Raw genomic sequence first — 18,455 nt, 5'->3', positions numbered from 1 at the left:
CAGGAAGCTTCCCTCATCCAGCACAGCTGACTTGCATGCACTTCTTTGCACGCTGCACTTATTCTGGGTGGATCAGATAAAACAGAGAAACAGGTGTGTGCTGTGATGGTTTTGCTCTGTGTGCATGCATCAGTTCATGGCTGATCAGAAAAGTGGGTCTTAGAGACAGACCCGCTGTCTCCCCCTGCTGGCCATTGACCTGAACTACAATATGTCCCTTAATTTCCTTCACATTGCTGCGGCTCCTTGTGACTGAATCTTTTTAGTCAGTGCAATTTCTTATGAGCAACCAGAACTGATACAGACAAAGCCACAGTAGTAGTTCACAAAAAATGCATGGAATTCCAAGGTTTGGCACACTTTTTCTGACTGTTTACTCTATATTTACTTTTGTCTGACCTTTGGGTCCTAGCAAATTAAGAAATACTTTTTTCATTTTTGTGACATTACACAAATGTCCTGGTTGAGCTGAAACATATATCACAGCATAACAACCACAAGAAAAAGAGTGCACACTTATTTTGATCCATCAAGCAAGGTTTTTGTGTATACGTGTGTGTGTGTGTGTGTGTGTGTGTGTGTGTGTTTAAGAGAGAGAAAGAGAGAGCTTCAGCTGACATGAACATATTCATTTTGAGTACAAATTGTAATATATTTTTGTTCTGCTGTCTACTGTTAGTTCTTAGTTTCAGTTCACAGTAGCTGTCTGCACAATAAAGGAAGCGACTCCAAATGTCTGCAAACATTTGCACAGTTCAAGAGTTAGACACCTAAGCGGAGTGATCACACATTCACAGATCTATGCAGTCACACCAACTATACAATAACAACCAAACACAATTAAACAGAAATGTGTATGTAAAACAGTAATAAAAGTTTTTTTTTTTTTTATTTCTTCAAATATGCACTTCTCAATGAGCAACCTTTGATAAGGAAGCCTTGCATGGTACATCAAAAGAACGAAAACATGACTTGCTTTAAACATCTTTCTAAAGGCAGGCATACATTTATTAGGCACTAAAATAGTTTGATAATAGCAAGGTAGTGAGATACTGAGCATGTTTTTCATTTTTACTTCACAACATACTTTATAGCAATATACATACAATAACATTACTACTACACCAAATTATATTCCTTAATGTCATACATACTTCATAATTTAGAGTATGTTTACAAAGGCATCCAGTGAGAATCCACAAATTAAAGATTTAACAATAAAATGGCCTTGCATATCATGTACATTCATTTTTTCACTCCCCAAGAAACTTCACAAAAAAATCAAAACAGTCCTAATTCTTCAAGCTTACTTATACCTACACATATTTCAGGTAACACACTGTGGCACTCACTCATTGAAGTAAAGATCTGAACAATATGATTACAAACACACAAGAGGAACTTTTTCATGCCTCTACTGTTGCTGTGGGACCATTAGAGGAACCTTCCTCTGGGGCTTTCTCAGAAGAGCTGCTGGGTTTGGTGGTATCCTCTTCAACCGATTTGGCAGCCTCTGTCTTATCCTCTGCTGCTGCCCCCTGGTGGTCTTCTTTGGTAGCACTGGTCTCAGGGTGCACGTTGGCTACCTCCGTCTTCTCATCTACAATCTCCACAGAGTCTGCTTCTGAGGTGGGGCTCTGTTTCACCTCCCCATTCTGAGCGGGGAACGCCCGCTCAATCGCATCGTAGAGGAACTGGTAATGCTCCTGGTTAGACAGGAAACCGATGTGAGCATTCAACAGAAAAAACCTCTCCCTGTTTCTTTCCCCAAAATTGTACATGTAGCTCATGTAAAAAAAGGAAAAGGAACTAACTTGTTTTGAATAATTTGGTTTTGGATCATTTTGAATGACTTACAAACAGTGTTAACTGAGCTGACTGCTATATTTCTCACCCTACTGTAAAAGGCCATTTTTAAAACTGTCACTGTGCACAGCAAATGTGAGGAAACACCTCAGCACAGCCGGCTTCTTGAGCAGGTGTGAGTGTGTGTCTTTGCCGGACTTACGAAGCTGGTGATCATGCTCGGCCGCTCCTTGCGCAGGGCCTTAGCCGCCTGGAACACATCGACCAGCTTCTCCGTGTCCGCGCTGTCCAGGATGTTCCACAGCGCGCAGAAGATGCCTGAGCGTGTCGACCCGTCTCTGGCAGAGGAAAGGTGGGGGAGAGAGAGATGTTTGTAGGACTGTCGTTCTGCTCTTTCTCTAAGGACAAAATGTGCTTCATCCTCTGAGAAGTCACTTTATGTTTTTTTTTTTTTGCTTTTCTAATTTCTTACACAGTATTCTATTCATGAGAGTGTGAATTTGTGTGCAGCTTGCAGATGTGCAAATAATAGTGATTCTGGGAGGCTATTTATCCCAGTGCTACAGCTGGATGATTAAAATGAACATCTCAGAAATTCAAGGAACCCAGATACAACACAATTGCGTGTGAATTGAATTAGCCAAGAGCTTCAGTTAAAATATATATTCTCCTGGTTTTCCAGCAACAGCCAAGTGACAGCATTAACCACAGAATTGTAAATAATGTATTGCGTTTTCAGACAAATGGTAATGCTGTATATGGTTATCTCATCAATGTATGGGCTTGTGTTATCCATATGTAGCAAGCCTTTCTTTTATCTCCAGTGGCAGTGTAGCATAGGGGTTAAGGAGCAAGACTCATAACCGAAAGATTGCCGGTTCTATCCCTGCTGGGACACTGCTGCTGTACCCTTGAGCAAGGTACTTAACCCACAATTTTCTCAGTAAATATCCAGCTGTATAAATGGATAACATTGTGAAGAATTGTAACCTATGTAAGTCACTTTGGATAAAAGCGTCTGCCAAATGAATAAAATGTAAATGTAAACGTTTAAGAAAAGTTCTGAACTCAATGACAGCGCCACTCACTGGCAATGAATTACGATAGGAACAGTCCTTTCGCGCTTGCTGTTGCCATAGCCACATTTTTGCTTGATGTTCTTTATCATCTCCACCAGGTCCAGGGGGTTCTCCGGCAGGTCCCGCTCAGCCCACTTCTGGAAGTGGTACTGGTACACTTTGCGCTTTTCTTTCCTCTGCAGGGGGACACAGGAGGTGAAGGCTAAGTTAACGCAACTCCATTCTCTTTTTTGAGGAAGTGAAGAATGCAACACTCTGTGGTACCTGTGGTGTCTACCACGTGATGTTATGTCTAAGAGGATGTATGAAACAGAACTGGAATGATCGGTGAATCCATTGTAATAACCATGACAATGATCATGATAATAGTCGTTAATATTAATGTTATTGTCATCATCACTTTCATTATTTCATATGCATTAAGTAGTTTATTAAGTGATTAATTGAACGGTGTGCTTATGCATTTGGCTGATGTCTCTATCCAGGGGTACAGGGCAGTAGAAATGTAGAACAGTGGCATTGCTTCAAACTATCAGTACACACCAAGCTGCATGGCATCCAAATGAATCGTAACCCTAACTGCTGACAATCAGCAGCATTCACAAGGAGGACATTTCTGTTCATAAATCCGTACCCTTACCTTTGTGTGACATATCTCCATAGTACGGATTACATAGGCAGGAGTGGTTTCACAGGCCTCCACGTTCACCTCGATGTCTTCAAACTGCTTCTTCTCATCACCCCAGTATGGTGAGCAGAGCTCCTGTCAATCATAGTGGGCATAGTTGAACATTCTGGAGCTAGGAAGCTCTTGGAGCCCTGATTGTGTTGATGTACCACAGCTGCCATAGCCATAGTGGCTATGCAGTGGCAACCCACCTGTCCTCTCTCCATGCAGTCAGAGAGCATGACAACCGTTTTGACCTTCTTCTGGAATATCATTTTCCAGAAGTCTACGATGGTGTCTGGGAGCGGCCCCTGAGCAGCAATCAGACCTTTCGGACCCCAGTAGCCCTGTACAGGAGGAAGGGAAACACTTATTCATTCTGTTAGTCTCCATCTGTCATCACTCTTTGTGTCTGAAAGGACACCACATTGATTTGACTGCCACATATCTGTTCTGCTGCCATTGTTTTACAGGCACGTAAACGTTTAATTTGGTTATTTTAGAAAAAGGCAGACAATGCTTTTAGGAGGGACGTACGTCAATGTGGGAGGCATTGATGTATTTGGTGGACTCTTCATCGTCCTCATCGGATGAATAGTCCTCATCATCATCGTGCTCACTGTCATGGCTGTTCTCCTCCTCAAGTTTTACTAGAACTCTGTTGTAATCGTCTGTGACAAGATATTTAAGCAGATATGACACATTACTGCAAAAAATGCCATCAGAATGCAACAAGAATACGTTTTATTTGGGCAGTGCTGAGGTTTCCCAGTAATGAGCCACATTCTAAGAAGTGGTGCAGGCTTAATGTATATCCATGCCACAAGGATGACTCTTACATGGAATGACAGAAGAGTAGCGGTTTCTCTTCTTGTTCTCTTCATTTGCTCCTGTATTGGATGTCCTCCAATTTTTGTATCTTGGAAGCCTCTGGATAAGGTACACAAGCGAGGTATTACAAAGCAGCAGGTTGCAGTGTCATTATTACACAGTTTGAGAAAATTATCTTCTAGTGTTTATGGCATGTATGTTATCTCAACAGTGTAGCCATTTTGTAAACTTTTGTATGCAGCATATGAATAAAACGCAGTATCACTAAAAATAAACAGCTACATTTTCCTGCAGACAGCTTCATCAGCAGATTTAATTCTCAATCCAAACCACAAACGTTTTGCATCAGAAATTAGATGCCATTTCCCTCCACGATATCCTCTGTACTGTTTTATGAATAAAGCCATGGGGTGTCACCACTTCGTACCTGAAACTCCGCCTCCATGAGGCTGGGGTCGGATGGAGGGTCCCTCTGTCTCAGGGTGCTGAGCATGGGCTGCAGCTCTGAGAGGGAGAGCTCCGTCTCCCCAAACTGGTTGTACTCGATCAGAGCCTGGTGGATCAGTATGTACTGAGCCTGTCAGAACACAAACACAGGACACAGGGCTTGGGTCTTCATCTCTGCATGCCGGTCCTACTTTATTGGCCGCACTTATAGGATAGAGGTGAAAGTCCAGGCCCGGCGTGGTTACCTCAACTTGGACCATGAGGCATCGCTGGCGGCGGAGCTTGACCACGTAGCCGTAGATGTCTATCCTGCCCTCTGCCTCCATGCCTTCCATCATGGCATCGATGCCAATGTACGTGCCGGTGCGGCCCACTCCAGCACTGCAGAGAGACAGCACGTTGATAGCAACGGCAACTGGACAATCCTCTCAAATGAACATATGATTTAGCCCCTTGGTCTGGGATAGATCAGGCATTATTTTCCAGTAAAATCAGGCATCTGAGGGACCAGAATTCCACCATGTTCTTTAAAGGTAATCTCACTTATACTGCGACTTCGGTGCTTCAGTTTTTGTGCTGGACTGTTTCTTCTTTAAAGTGTTCACTTTACTTAAGACCCCATGCTTGTGTATCACTTGCCCACTACTGGATGCCTACTCTGATGAACAAAAACTTACAGCCCACTGTTGGATCCCTACTCTGATGTGATGAACAAAAACTTACAGAAATGTCCAATGCCTATTGCTCTCAGATGTAATCACATCTGGTGTACAAAGATTTTTTTTTTGTGCACAACCCCTCATTGCCTCTCACCTGCAATGTACCACTATCGGTCCGCTGAAGAAGTTTTTGAAAGCGTTGACGCGACGTCGCAGTTTGAGCAGAAGGTGGGGCTCGCCGGGCACCCCGTGGTCTGGCCAGCTAGTGAACTGGATGTGGGTCACCTCCCTCTCCAAGCTCTTTTCTCTCTTCTGTGAATTAGGAATGGGTCTATTCATTCTGGCTGCTGCACATCCCAAAACAACTACACTCACTTGGCCAATGCTCATCCTGGACTGTTTTATAGTGATGTCATAATGACAAAAAGAGAAGAAAATACAGAGAAGCATGGAAACAGAAGAAAACTCACGTTGATGACACTGAGGCGTCGAATAATGTAATCCGGGCAGTGGTCTTCTCTGCTGATCTTCACAACAAAGTCATCATAAATCTCAGTTTCTCTCTCCATGGATGGCCAGTACTGAGCACACTTGTTCTAAAAAACATCATATTTACCAGAGTTACCATCATATACCTGACTGTCCGCATTTTTATAAATGGTGTATCACACAATGACTAACACCTAGTAATATGTATGCTGTAGCATACTTGACAATAGAATTGCAGAATGTTATATTGTTTTTGACCTTCGGGGGCCAAATGCTGTAGTGAGCCTAGTGTACATTACATTACATGCATTTAGCAGATGCTCTTATCTAGAGCGACTTCCATCACAATAGAACATAAGTGTATCTGTTAAATGTAGTGTATCCCAGATCAGTGAGTGTGAGCATAATACTCAGTGTATACTGAAATATTATAGTCCTTAGTATAAAATGCCGTATGAAACCTAGCACAGAATGCAAAACATATAGTACAGCGTAACTGCAACCCTTCAGAGTACAGCATGAATCTACACATATGAAAACAAAATCAGTGAATATTAAATCATTTCATTGCAGTTCAGTATTGCAGCTGGATTGAATCTGGGCAGTACTGTGCAGTCCAAGATTGTGGATGAATTTAATCTGGGCAGAACTGTGAAGTCTAGTGTTGATATTGGACTGAATGTGGTTAGTACTGTGAAGTCCAGTATTGTGGTTTTATTGTGTGTGGGTAATACTGTGCAGTCCAGTATTGTGGTTTTATTGAGTGTGGGCAGGCCTGTGCCATTCAGTATTGTGGTTGGATCTAATGTGGAGAATACTGTGCAGTCCAGTATTGTGATTGGATTGAATGTGGGTAATACGGTTCAGTCCAGTACTGTGGCCCTCCCCTGCTTACCCTGTTTCCTTCCTCACAGCGAGTCACCATCACAATTATAGAGGTCTGTTGCTCCCAAATCATTTTCCAGAAGTCAGCAACAGTCTCATCCTTGGGCCCTAGGAAGTTTCAGTGTATATAGAGTACCATGCCATCGCATGAAATTAATATACACTGTTATACACTGTTTTCCTAGCCAGAAATCTGAGAGTAGGAGACGTGATACGTAAGACTCAGGGAAAAGCACTTTACCTTGGGCTGCAATGTACTTCTTTGACTCCTTGTAACCCTGGAGGGAGATACAAATTCAACATTTTAGAATGTTCCATTTGTTCTTCTTCCTCTATTATTATTATTATTACTATTTTTATTATTAAATGGACACCCTTCATTGGAAGTCTGTGTTAACAATTCACAAACAATTATATTTAAAGAAAAGCAAAGGTTTGCTTACATCTATGAAACTCGCATTGATGTAGTCAGACCCTGGTTCTCCATTTGCGGACAACAGCTGGACACGGTTATAATCATCTGCAACCAGTAATAGCATTACAGCACAGAATGTGACGGGGTGTCAGTGTAAAGCACATTACATTACATTACTTCATTTAGCAGACACTCTTACCCAGAGCGACTTCCAAATAAGTGTATCACTATGCTAAGAGTAGTTATCGCAATGTATTACAAGAGGTCAGTAAGATACTAAGTTAAATGCTAAGCTAGTATATAATGATTTCGATAGGATTGATAGGATAGATAGAGATGAAGAGGAAGGTAGGCTAGAGATACAGCTTGAAAAGATGAGTACATAGCAGTGTACAGTCAAGGAAATGGTTCTGGGAAGAGGTGCAATTATAACAATATCATGACATGTTGGTGAAAATGGCATGCATTTGTGGAAATAGTGATGATACTGTACTCACACGGTAGGATATCAACGTAACGGTTCTTGGTCTGATTGCAGGCTTTTCTGGCTTCTTTCACTGTCATTTTGCTGTAAACTCTAGGAATGCTCTAATCAAACACATGGACCACTATTTGTTACTTTTTTGTGAAATGGTTTTTCAAACTTCACTTCTTTCCACCTTGCATTAAAAACAGCTGCATACGTTCAATGGAAAAAAGTAATTATTTTTGGTTCAGTTTGAAATAATGAAATATGTTCTTCAAGCTGCGTGAAATTAGAGAGCATCTTGAATTCACCTGGAATTCAGCGAGGAAAAGGCGTCCTTCGTCTGCAATCTTTCTCTTGTAGGTGTCCAAGAGGTGTTCTGCTCCGATGGGCTCCACATTCAGTAGGTTGGCTTCATCATCTGTAGAAGTAAGGCAGAAATCAGACACAAGTTCCACAATCCCAGATCTAACCAGGACACTGAGCATACATGGTAGACCACAGAGGGACTTACCAAGTGGCATGAGATGCACATGCTCATCGCTGTTGCTAGGGAACAAACAACAACATAATTCTGAGATGAAGTGGTGAATTTTTACTAAATGAGACAGAAGAGGACAAAATATTTCAATGCTGGAAAGATCAGTGTTGTTTTCTGGTACATAAAAAAGGCCAGCTGTTAAACAGAATTCTCAATGGTGTGATATTGACTAAAATATTTGGTTGAATGTTTGAAAAAGGCAACTGATATACTGTAATGTAGGTTATTTGACAAGGGTTGGACACTTGGGCTAATGTATATACAAGGAGAAAAATTGTGTTTCTTTTTTGTTTGTGTCACACTATCCATATTAATTTAAAAAATGTATATGATTAAAACAACAAGCCAATAATATCATTACAACCAAAAGATGATCATGAATCATTTCAGTCATGGAACACTGAAAATTTAAAGGACAAGTGCTGTTAAAAAGTAGCACCCATGTTAATTAGTTTCAATGTAAGCGGTAGCAAGAATATGATGAAACTTACTTTGAGTTTCTCCTCTGAAGTAAAACGATTTTGTACAGAACAAACAGAAGAGCCACAGATGTGATAACAATGAGAAATGCCAGAAATCCAATCAGAGCTTTGTCATTGTCTGAAACACAGGAATAAAAATGGAAAATACTTACTTACTATGATCACAATAAGTGATCCATGGTAATCCCTCATTCTAATATAACACAGTCTAGTAAGATACTCACACATATGTATGCATCATATTCTAATGTTATTTCAAATGACCAAAAAATACATAGACAGTAAATTTCACTATACAAACATCAGAAGAGGTAGAAAGGTTATTATTATATTCTGGTCATTTGTATCAATTGACCAATAAAGTTTCAACACGCACGCAAGTGTTAGGATCACTGTACCTATCGAGCTGTCTAAAATGTGGAATTACAGATGCGTGCTGTAAAGAAACTGTAAATATTCCCAACACAGGTCAAACTGAATAACATAATGAGTTAACTCTAATCATAACTGAATAATTTGTATTTCTTACTTTATTGACTATAACACATTATGAATGCAGTGCTCTCAAGTTCACTGCCAGCGAGAACATTGTCTGGGAGCAATGCAAGTCAAAGATAAAATAAAGTGAGTGAAAAAGGAAGACCCATAATACCTTCCCAACTGGGAAGAATCACAGTGATACAGTAGTGTTAAATGCAATGAGATGTGTTGGAACTATGCTGGTATGTGGACAGATTCACATGCTTGGTTTTGGTTACATTCAGTTAAATATTGCACAGTTGTGAATACCCCCATTTTTGCCATTAGGTCACTATACCTGATACAAAGAATGTTTTTAAATCTAATTGATCACATTCCAGGAAATTGTATGCATTTGGAAAGTAAGCAAAACTTCAGAGATAGGATTCTAAACACTTCACCAGAAGAACTGCCTTCATAAGTTAAATTTCACCTCTTGTGCATCTTGTGCAGGAAATCAGGAAAAAAGAGAAAAGACTTACAACTCGTTTTGAATGTTATTCTGTGAGGTTTACCACTATGATGTCCATTGAATGCTTCAACCTGGGACAGAAGAGGCACCACTTGAAAATGTCCAAACATTTTAAACATTTTTAAATCAACCAGCAATACAGTATGTCTACAAAAGCTATGAATTTCTATTCTAATATTAAAGAACTTGTTTTATAATTTGCCTGTAAACTGTAAACTTTCTTCCAGTAAAAATCACAAGTGATTTTTTTCTATTAAGATAGGGGCTATATTAGTAAAGACTATATATGGTTGAAAGAACATAAGTATTTTCAAGGAAGAATCTTAATATATTCCTCTTGATTCCTCTTGAAATATTTTAGTGAGGCTTTCTCAGTCAAAAATTTTGGCACATTCCCTTCATTTATCATTATATCTTGATGTTGAATAATCTGTTTAGCCTGTTATCATATAAACACATACAATAAAACACTGGAAATGTAATAGTGATGTAATGTGGACTTGTACTTCCAACAACATCCAGTATTTATATCATCTTGGCATCAAACCAGCAATGTTTGGGTTACAAGCCTTGCTCCTTACTACTACATCACACTGTTTACCTACAGGTCCCCAACTTATGAGTCACAATATATTCTAGCTACAAAATATTCTAGGTTTTGTATCTCCATTGTATATATGATAATAAGGCCTTAAATTTGTCGCAGAAGAGGCAGCATGTTGCACAAAAACTAGGAAATAAAAGTGTACATACCTCAACAATATACGACGTAAAATACGAAAGATCCTGAAATGGAAATTTACAGACTGCCTCCTTGTCAAATGTTTTTTCAATGCGGCCATCTCTTTTTAACCTTGCATTGTACATTTGTCTTGGTCCTTTCCAATTCGTATCTTCGTGGTCACATGTCACAACAAAAGAATTTGAAGATTGTGCCTCAGCCTTTAGGTGAGGGGCTATATCAGGGACTGTGAAGAAAGATCAGGATTAATAATCCAACAAAGTGAACTGAAACACACAAACCCTCATCAGTCCTCTAGAAAGCTTGCAAACTGATAATTTAACATAAATTACCACAGCTTTCTGTGTAGATGGTGAATTATTAACATTGATATCACATTCACAGATTTTAGTTAGATTGAATGTGTACACAAAAAGAAACATTAATGCTCTATACAAGGATTCTGTACAATATTCATACAATAATATACTTGTTATAATTTATATAACAAGTATATTATTTAATATAATGATGTGCATACAGTAGATGGACATATGCACATACATACACAGATATTTAGACAATCAGTATGCTGCATTTCAATTAATGGTTAATTGCTGGTTTATATATACATACACAACACTTACTTCCAGCGTCTGTCTTAGTTTTAGGGAAATCCTTAATTTTGTGTTGTCTTCCATTGTAGAAAGCAAACAAAGAACATGTGTAGTCAGTGTATTCCGTCAGGTTGTATATTTTACATGTATGGTTTGACCAATTTCCCATTATACCTGTGAATGCAAAACAGATGAGTTTACAACTACAGGATGATCAACATAGTGCTGATCTGGAATACATTATAAAATAGTTTGCAATTTGTATTTAGTTCAATTATATCAACAAGGTTAAGAGGATAGGAAGTTAGCAAGGTAATAATACAACAGTTCGTTCAGAGTGAGGAAGGAAAATATGTATATGTTGTAAACGTAAACTTAAACTTAGCAGTTTTGCATTGCATGGCCTATGTTTTGAGTTGAAACATCAGTTAAAATTAGTATAGCCTTTCAGATGATGTTGATCAATACCCTTTTCATGTTAACTAGCAATGCTGACTATCTAATGCCTGCTTCTAAATAAGCAATGTTAAAAAAAAAAAAAAAAAAACGTTCATAAAACACTAAAAGGTTCACACAAAAATATAATATTGTATGATTGCCTCCTTACAAAGTAGAGGGTACTTGCACTATGAATTTTCACCATTGAGACCAATATCCTTCTCTAACTCTTTTTTTAAATTCATTTGAATTTATTTTATAACAGCTACAGAATGATACCCTTCTGCCTCAAAATATGTTTAATGTTGAGTGCTATTACGAATAGTGCTTTTACAAACAGTCATTTTGACTATATTATATATTATGTCTATTCTGACTGTAATTCTCTTTTCTTGTGCTATAATTATTGCACTCCTTCTTAATGTAAAGCTCTGGAGATTATCCTAGTTAATGGCATGTGAATGCTAGTTAACACATGAAATTCATTGTGGGGTATAAGGAAACTTTCAAAACCTCAAAACCTTTCAATGTTTTGTTACTCTAAGAACATGCAATATAGTTTGATGCATGGGTTATGAATGTATTTCTGTTTTGTAATTATGCTCTCCTTGATTATTAAGTTTTCTTCCTACCTTTCTGACCATTCACAGGGGTAACATGCCATGATTCTGTCTGAGTCTCACTGCTTCACCACTGGCGTCCCTCAGGGATATGTTTTTGGTCCTTGCCTCTTTTTCCTCTACACTAAATCTCTGGGAGCAGTCATCTCTTCTGATGGCTACCACTTTTGTGAAGATGGTTTACAACCTTTTCTATTGTTTCCACCCACTCACAGGAATATGACATCACACATAAAGGTTTGGATTCACTGAGGTATTTAATTGGATGAACAACAAACAACTCAAACTCTATTTCTCCATCTTAAATTTTCCTTTCCAAAACCAAACTTCTCTACATCTCAGCAAAGTCATCACCACTTAGTGACCTCTCCTTCTCCCTCAAGATGAATGTGTTCACCCCAAGGCACCAAGAACCTTGGTGATGTGCCAGATACTAACCTCTCCTTTTTCAACAATATAGCAGCAGTGACACAGAGGTGCAGATACAAGCAGAGGCTGCTCAGGGCCCACGGTTCTTCCGGTTACAAAGGGGACCACCTTGGGCCCAATCTGCCTAACTAAACATGCATTCTTGTTGTTTAGTGGAATATTTTGAATAATGTTTGTTTGTGTGTCTTGATTACGGCAAAAAAAAAAAAGTCTGACTGAGGGCATAATGGTTTCGACCGACCCCTAGGTAAGTTATTACAATACACATAAGACACAATAGAGTTACAGAAAACTTTATTCGCTGTCCAGTATCATTGTGTAAGTGTACAAACAGAAAAATTTCGCCCTCTGTTTGAGTCCCAAAGTATAGCAACTAGGCGATCGCCTGCTGTCTTATTTCCCATCACCGTCACTGCTGATGGAGCCACGGTATTTAGCTATTTTGAATGAGCAGAGACACAATAGTTACAGAAAACCTTATTCAATGTCCAGTATCCTTGTGTAAGTGTACAAACAGAAAGATTTTGCCCACTTTAAAAATGGTCTCACGCAATGAGGTGTGCTGAAATAGCACACACCTCATTGTATACGCATTTCTCTCTGTTCCACCCTTCCATCTCCGTAAGTTTCCCCTTGGATCTGTTTTGCGTCCCCATACAGCCTATAATAGGCTGTGTGAGGGCCCACTACAGGTCCTCGCCCCCTCTGCAATGGGCCATTGGCTCCGCCCCTGATTGCAATCTAAACCTCACAGTTATAAGCCTGGTGGTATTTCAGGCTGTTGCAGTGGTATTAGCTCAGCTGTAAACATCTTGTTATTTTACAAGCCTGTGGCATTTATTGTTGCATTGTATGAGCGTAATGTTGTATATAATAGCTTAAGGTTGTACATTTTCTGACAGCATTGTTTACTACAATGAACATCACACACATTACAAGCTATGATGCTGTGGCAGTTCTTAAGTAAATTCTAACATCAAATAATAATTTCACACAGATTCATTTTTCTAACTAATAATTGGTAATTGTTTATCATAATTATTGTTTAGGCTACAAAAGTGTCTTATAACTTCACATTTGTTTTTGTGATTTGATGCCTCCTTCGGTATTCATGATGGTCTTTGAGAATATTAGACAGTGTAAGCTGTTGAATGCCCAATTAATAAGGTGCATTTCTTTGATTGGTCTTAAGACTTTTCTAAGAGAACAACTTTCATTGCCTACCATTGTCTGCTTTACATAGCTAAGCCACATAATTTACTATAAATGCTAGGGAAATCATAATTAGCGTTAGATAAGAGATTCATTCTGCTCAAATTGATTGCTCATATGAATATCACATGTATTATGCAGCATTACATTCCACTATCTATTATATGACATGTTGTAAGAGGCCCCAAAATGTTTTTTTATCTGTGGTCTGCTTGATTCTACGTTTTTAATCCGCACAAGTAGAGGACTCAACCTCACCCAGTGTTTTAGATTTTGACCAGTGTGAAACCTGCATTTGTGGAGCTTTGGGTGCCTCTATTGCCACAAAGTGAATTCAGATGTGGGTCACTTAAATGCATATGTAGGAGATGTATTTTTGGGGTGGGCATTTTGCTTGAAATGAAAGTGTGTCTCAATATTATAAGATATGCACATTCTGACCTAGTAGTTCAATTTGTTTTCTCTCTCACCTTTTATGCATACAAAACGGTCAGATTTGTTCTGTGCTAGAGTGGTGATCATGTGTAACTAGACAGGCAGAGGGTAGTGAAAATAAACACTGATTGTCTGCTTGAAAAATTTTGAGTTTTACATTTATATTCAACCCTTTTGAAAACCCCATACAATTATCAATGAAAACCACAGTATAATATTCTCTCTGATGTCTGAAACTTGGAGTCACTGATTGTTAGACACATTGATAAATGAACATTTGTCTCAACCAGTGTGAAAAAATTAATTTGGCTACCCTAACATGATCATTGGTCACAAGTGCATGTACGTATATACATAATGCAAATTATGTCACTTGTCATATGATATTCTATGGAGAACAAATCATCAATGGTCCTGTACAATGCATTCATTAGGCAAGCAAATAGTTGGTAAGATCTTTTTTTTTTTTTTGAAAACAAGATGCCTTCATAAAATTCTTCAACATTCACATTTAAACTGATTCTTTCAAATGAATGATTCAAGAATACATTCAAATATTGAAATACATCAGATGGTAGGTACATGCAAACGTCCCTGTTATCTGTTGCTTTTGATGTATTATTTATCTAATAATAGTAATAATAATAATAACAACAACAACAACAAAAACATATGGAACATTCTAAAACATTGAGCTCCCTCCAGAGTTACAAGGAGTCAAAAAAGTCCATTGCTGTCCAAGGTACTTCTTTTACTTCAAAGTGCTTTTCCTTGAGTCTTATGTATCATGTCTCCTACCCTCAGATTTTTGATTAGGAAACCAATGTATAACCAATTCATGTGATGGCATGATACTCTGTATAAACCGAATCTTTCCATTTGCCTAACACTTCCCGGTATTTATTTCTTTTCCTTGAGGTACTGTACCTAGTTTTCATAGTTGAAGTGTGTATTGTGACTGTATTCTGCAATTAAGATGAATAACTCTATACACAGTGCATTCAGAAAGTATTCAGACCCCTTCACATTTTTCACATTTTCTTATGTTGCAGCCTTAAGCTGAAATTGTTTAAATTCATTTTTTTCCTCATCAATCTAGACTAAATACTGCATAATGACAAAATGAAAGCAGAATTTTAGAAATTTTTGCAAATTTATTAAAAATAAGAAACTGAAATAGCACATTGACATAAGTATTCAGACCCTTCGCTATGACACTTCAAATTAAGCTCATGTGCATCCCATTTCTCTTGATCATCTTTGAGATGTTACTACACCTTGACTGGAGTCTACCTGTGGTAAATTCCATTGATTGGACATGATTTGGAAAGGCACATACCTGTCTTTCTAAGGTCTCTCAGCAGACAATGCATATCAGAGCAAAAACCAAGCCATGAGGTCGAAGGAACTGCCTGCAGAGCTCAGAGACAGGATTGTGTTGAGGCACAGATTTGAGGAAGGCTACAAAAAATATCTGCTGCACTGACGGTTCCAAAGGGCACAGTGGCCTCCATAATTCTTAAATGGAGGAAGTCTGGAACAACTAGGACTCTTCCTAAAGCTGGCTGCCTGGCCAAACTGAGCAATCGGGGAAGAAGGGCCTTGGTAAGAGAGGTGACCAAGTACCTGATGCTCACTTTGGCTGAGCTCCAGAGATCCTGTGTGGAGATGGGAGAAACTTCCAGAAGGACAACTATCACTGCAGCACTCCACCATTCTGGGTCTTATGGCAGAGTGGCCAGACGGAAGCCTCTCCTCAGTAAAGGCACATGAAAGCCCACTTGGAGTTTGCAAAAAAGCACCTAAAGGACTCTCAGACTGTGAGAAACAAGATTCTCTGGTCTCTTGGCCTCAATTCTAAGCATCATGTCTGGAGGAAACCAGGCACTGCTCATCACCTGCGCAATACCATCCCAACGGTGAAGTATGGTGGTGGCAGCATCCTGTTATGGGGGTGTTTTTCAGAGGCAGGGACTGGGAAACTGGTCAGGGTTGAGGGACAGCTGAACGGAACAAATTACAAAGATATCCTTCATGAAAACCTGCTCCAGAGTGCTCAGGACCTCAGACTGGGCTGAAGGTAGACCCTCCGACAGGGCAAGGTCCCTAAAGCACACAGCTAAGACAATGCAGGAGTGGCTTAGGGACAACTCTGTGAATGTCCTGGAGTGGCCCAGCCAGAGCCCAGACTTGAACCCAATTGAACATCTCTGGAGCGACCTGAAAATGGCTGTCCATTGAGGGTCCCCATCCAACCTGAGAGAGGTTGAGAGGATCTACAGAGAAGAATGGCAGAAAATCCCCAAATCCAGGTGTGTAAAGCTTGTCGCATCATATCCAAGAAGACTCGAGGCTGTAATCACTGCCAAAGGTGAATATGGGTCTGAATACTTATGTCAATGAGATATTTCAATTTTTTTATTTTTAATAAATTTGCAAAAATTTCTAAAATTCTGCTTTCATTTTGTCATTATGCAGTATTTGGTCTAGATTGATGAGGAAAAAAATGAATTTAAACAATTTCAGCATAAGACTGCAACATAAGAAAATGTTAAAAATGTGAAGGGGTCTGAATACTTTCTGAATGCACTGTGACTATAGATGAATATTCTATCAGACACCAAGCTTTGGATAAGAAGGTGTCATTTTCCATGGCAATTTGTATTTATTCACTGCACCTTTGTACCGCCCATTTTAAGAGATACATAGGTATGTCAGTTAAGTCTGAATCTTAAAAACAAGCAAACAATTAAGTGAGGATGCACAAAAAATCCTCAGGGCCCATAAGTGAACTGTACAAATTACTGTTATTCATGACTGCATCTCAATAGGTGGCATATACAGTACCAGTCAAAAGTTTGGACACACTTTTCTTTGTTTATTTTTACTATTTTCCACATTTTAGAATAATATTAGAGACATCAAAACTATGAAATAACACAAATGGAATTATGCACTGACCAAAAATGTGTTATAAAAAAATCAAAACTCAAAATCAAAAAAAAAAAAACAAAATCCAAAATTAAGATATTTTTAATTAAAGATTTTGGAAAGAACTTCATACATAGGCATCAATTTCAAATTTATATTTGTCTAAGAAACAAATTTCTTTAGAAAGTCTTTAGATCAAAATGTGTTTGAATACATGTTTCCAATTATCTGAATCAGGTGTGTCCAAACTTTTGACTGTTACTGTAAAGAGCCATGATTGAAAATGGAATGTAGATTAAAAGGAAATATGTTTGCACATATATAAAGCATATTCAAAAAATTCCTGGTCAATACAAATATAGGAGAAAAAACACAGATCAAGAGAGATTGGGAACATGTAAGAAAGAATGAAAGATATTGCTGAAACTCAAAGGAGTTATAATCATTACCTCCACCGGAACAGTTGCATCTGTATTCAAATTTACTGTCTGTGAGAAGACTTGGGCACATTTTGCTCTCAGCATTCCAATGCAGTGTTATGGACGTGTTTGATTTTCTGAAGTCCCGAGGAGAAACAGCTATACCTGGAAGATAATAAATCAGTAGGAGTAAGTGTTAATAACAGTCAAAGCAGTAATGGTTGAAATTGCAAATTGTAATTTTCAGTTGTGTAGACATTTGTGTCAGTTGTGTAAGTCCATTGGTCAGGCTATTAAAATATTTGTCTATACTGAACAACATGAACTGAGCCATAGATATTGTTGAGTATACAGTTAACTCTTGCTTATCAGGGTAATTCTTGTCATGGAATGCCAGTTCAGTGACCTTGATGTAAGAGTGCCTGCCTTGATACCATAAAGGCTGGGGTTTTAAACCTTGGTTCTGAAAATGTTTCCCCTTACCTCTGTCCCAGCAATTGACTGGTATTCCCTCAAAGGAACACCTCTGTGTGCAGCACACTTGTGTATTGTTTCACATGTGTGCACACCTTTGTTAACATGGTAATGGTGCATGTAACATTTTCAGTAATAATAATAATAATAATAATAATAATATATCAAAATAGCTTCACTTACCACATTCAACATAAACTTTTATGGTTTCAGAGTAATTGTAGTAATTTTTGTACAACATTGTTCCAGTGCAACTGTACTCTTGAAAGGGGGTCAGTTCAGTAAGGTTGTGTGTTACTAATGAGAGGGAAAAAGAGAATGTTTAGTTAGCCGAGTGACAATCATATTAACATTAATTAAATATCTGTCTTCTATCTATTCTCTATATTATTTCTTATACC

General features: G+C 38.6%; 1 protein-coding gene across 1 annotated transcript; it reads right to left on the bottom strand.

Annotated features, from left to right (window-relative positions):
* Positions 1-1,002: 1,002 nt before the first annotated feature.
* On the bottom strand, positions 1,003-17,740 carry ptprc (protein tyrosine phosphatase receptor type C). The gene is made up of 22 exons (XM_036519899.1): positions 17,611-17,740; positions 11,127-11,270; positions 10,512-10,651; positions 9,769-9,829; positions 8,777-8,885; positions 8,259-8,293; positions 8,056-8,165; positions 7,776-7,866; positions 7,307-7,383; positions 7,105-7,141; positions 6,874-6,971; positions 5,960-6,085; positions 5,644-5,801; positions 5,076-5,211; positions 4,811-4,960; positions 4,392-4,482; positions 4,090-4,223; positions 3,765-3,899; positions 3,526-3,648; positions 2,895-3,061; positions 2,009-2,144; positions 1,003-1,706 (listed from the first exon to the last, which is right to left on the bottom strand). The coding sequence occupies exons 1-22, from the start codon at positions 17,669-17,671 to the stop codon at positions 1,407-1,409; spliced, it is 2,619 nt and encodes an 872-aa protein (XP_036375792.1). The 5' UTR covers positions 17,672-17,740; the 3' UTR covers positions 1,003-1,406.
* Positions 17,741-18,455: the final 715 nt, after the last annotated feature.

The sequence above is a fragment of the Megalops cyprinoides genome, chromosome 2, assembly GCF_013368585.1.
Source record: "Megalops cyprinoides isolate fMegCyp1 chromosome 2, fMegCyp1.pri, whole genome shotgun sequence".
Taxonomy (NCBI): domain Eukaryota; kingdom Metazoa; phylum Chordata; class Actinopteri; order Elopiformes; family Megalopidae; genus Megalops; species Megalops cyprinoides.
The sequence above is the reverse complement of the archived record's forward strand: the minus strand, read 5'-3'. Positions and strand labels throughout refer to the sequence as shown.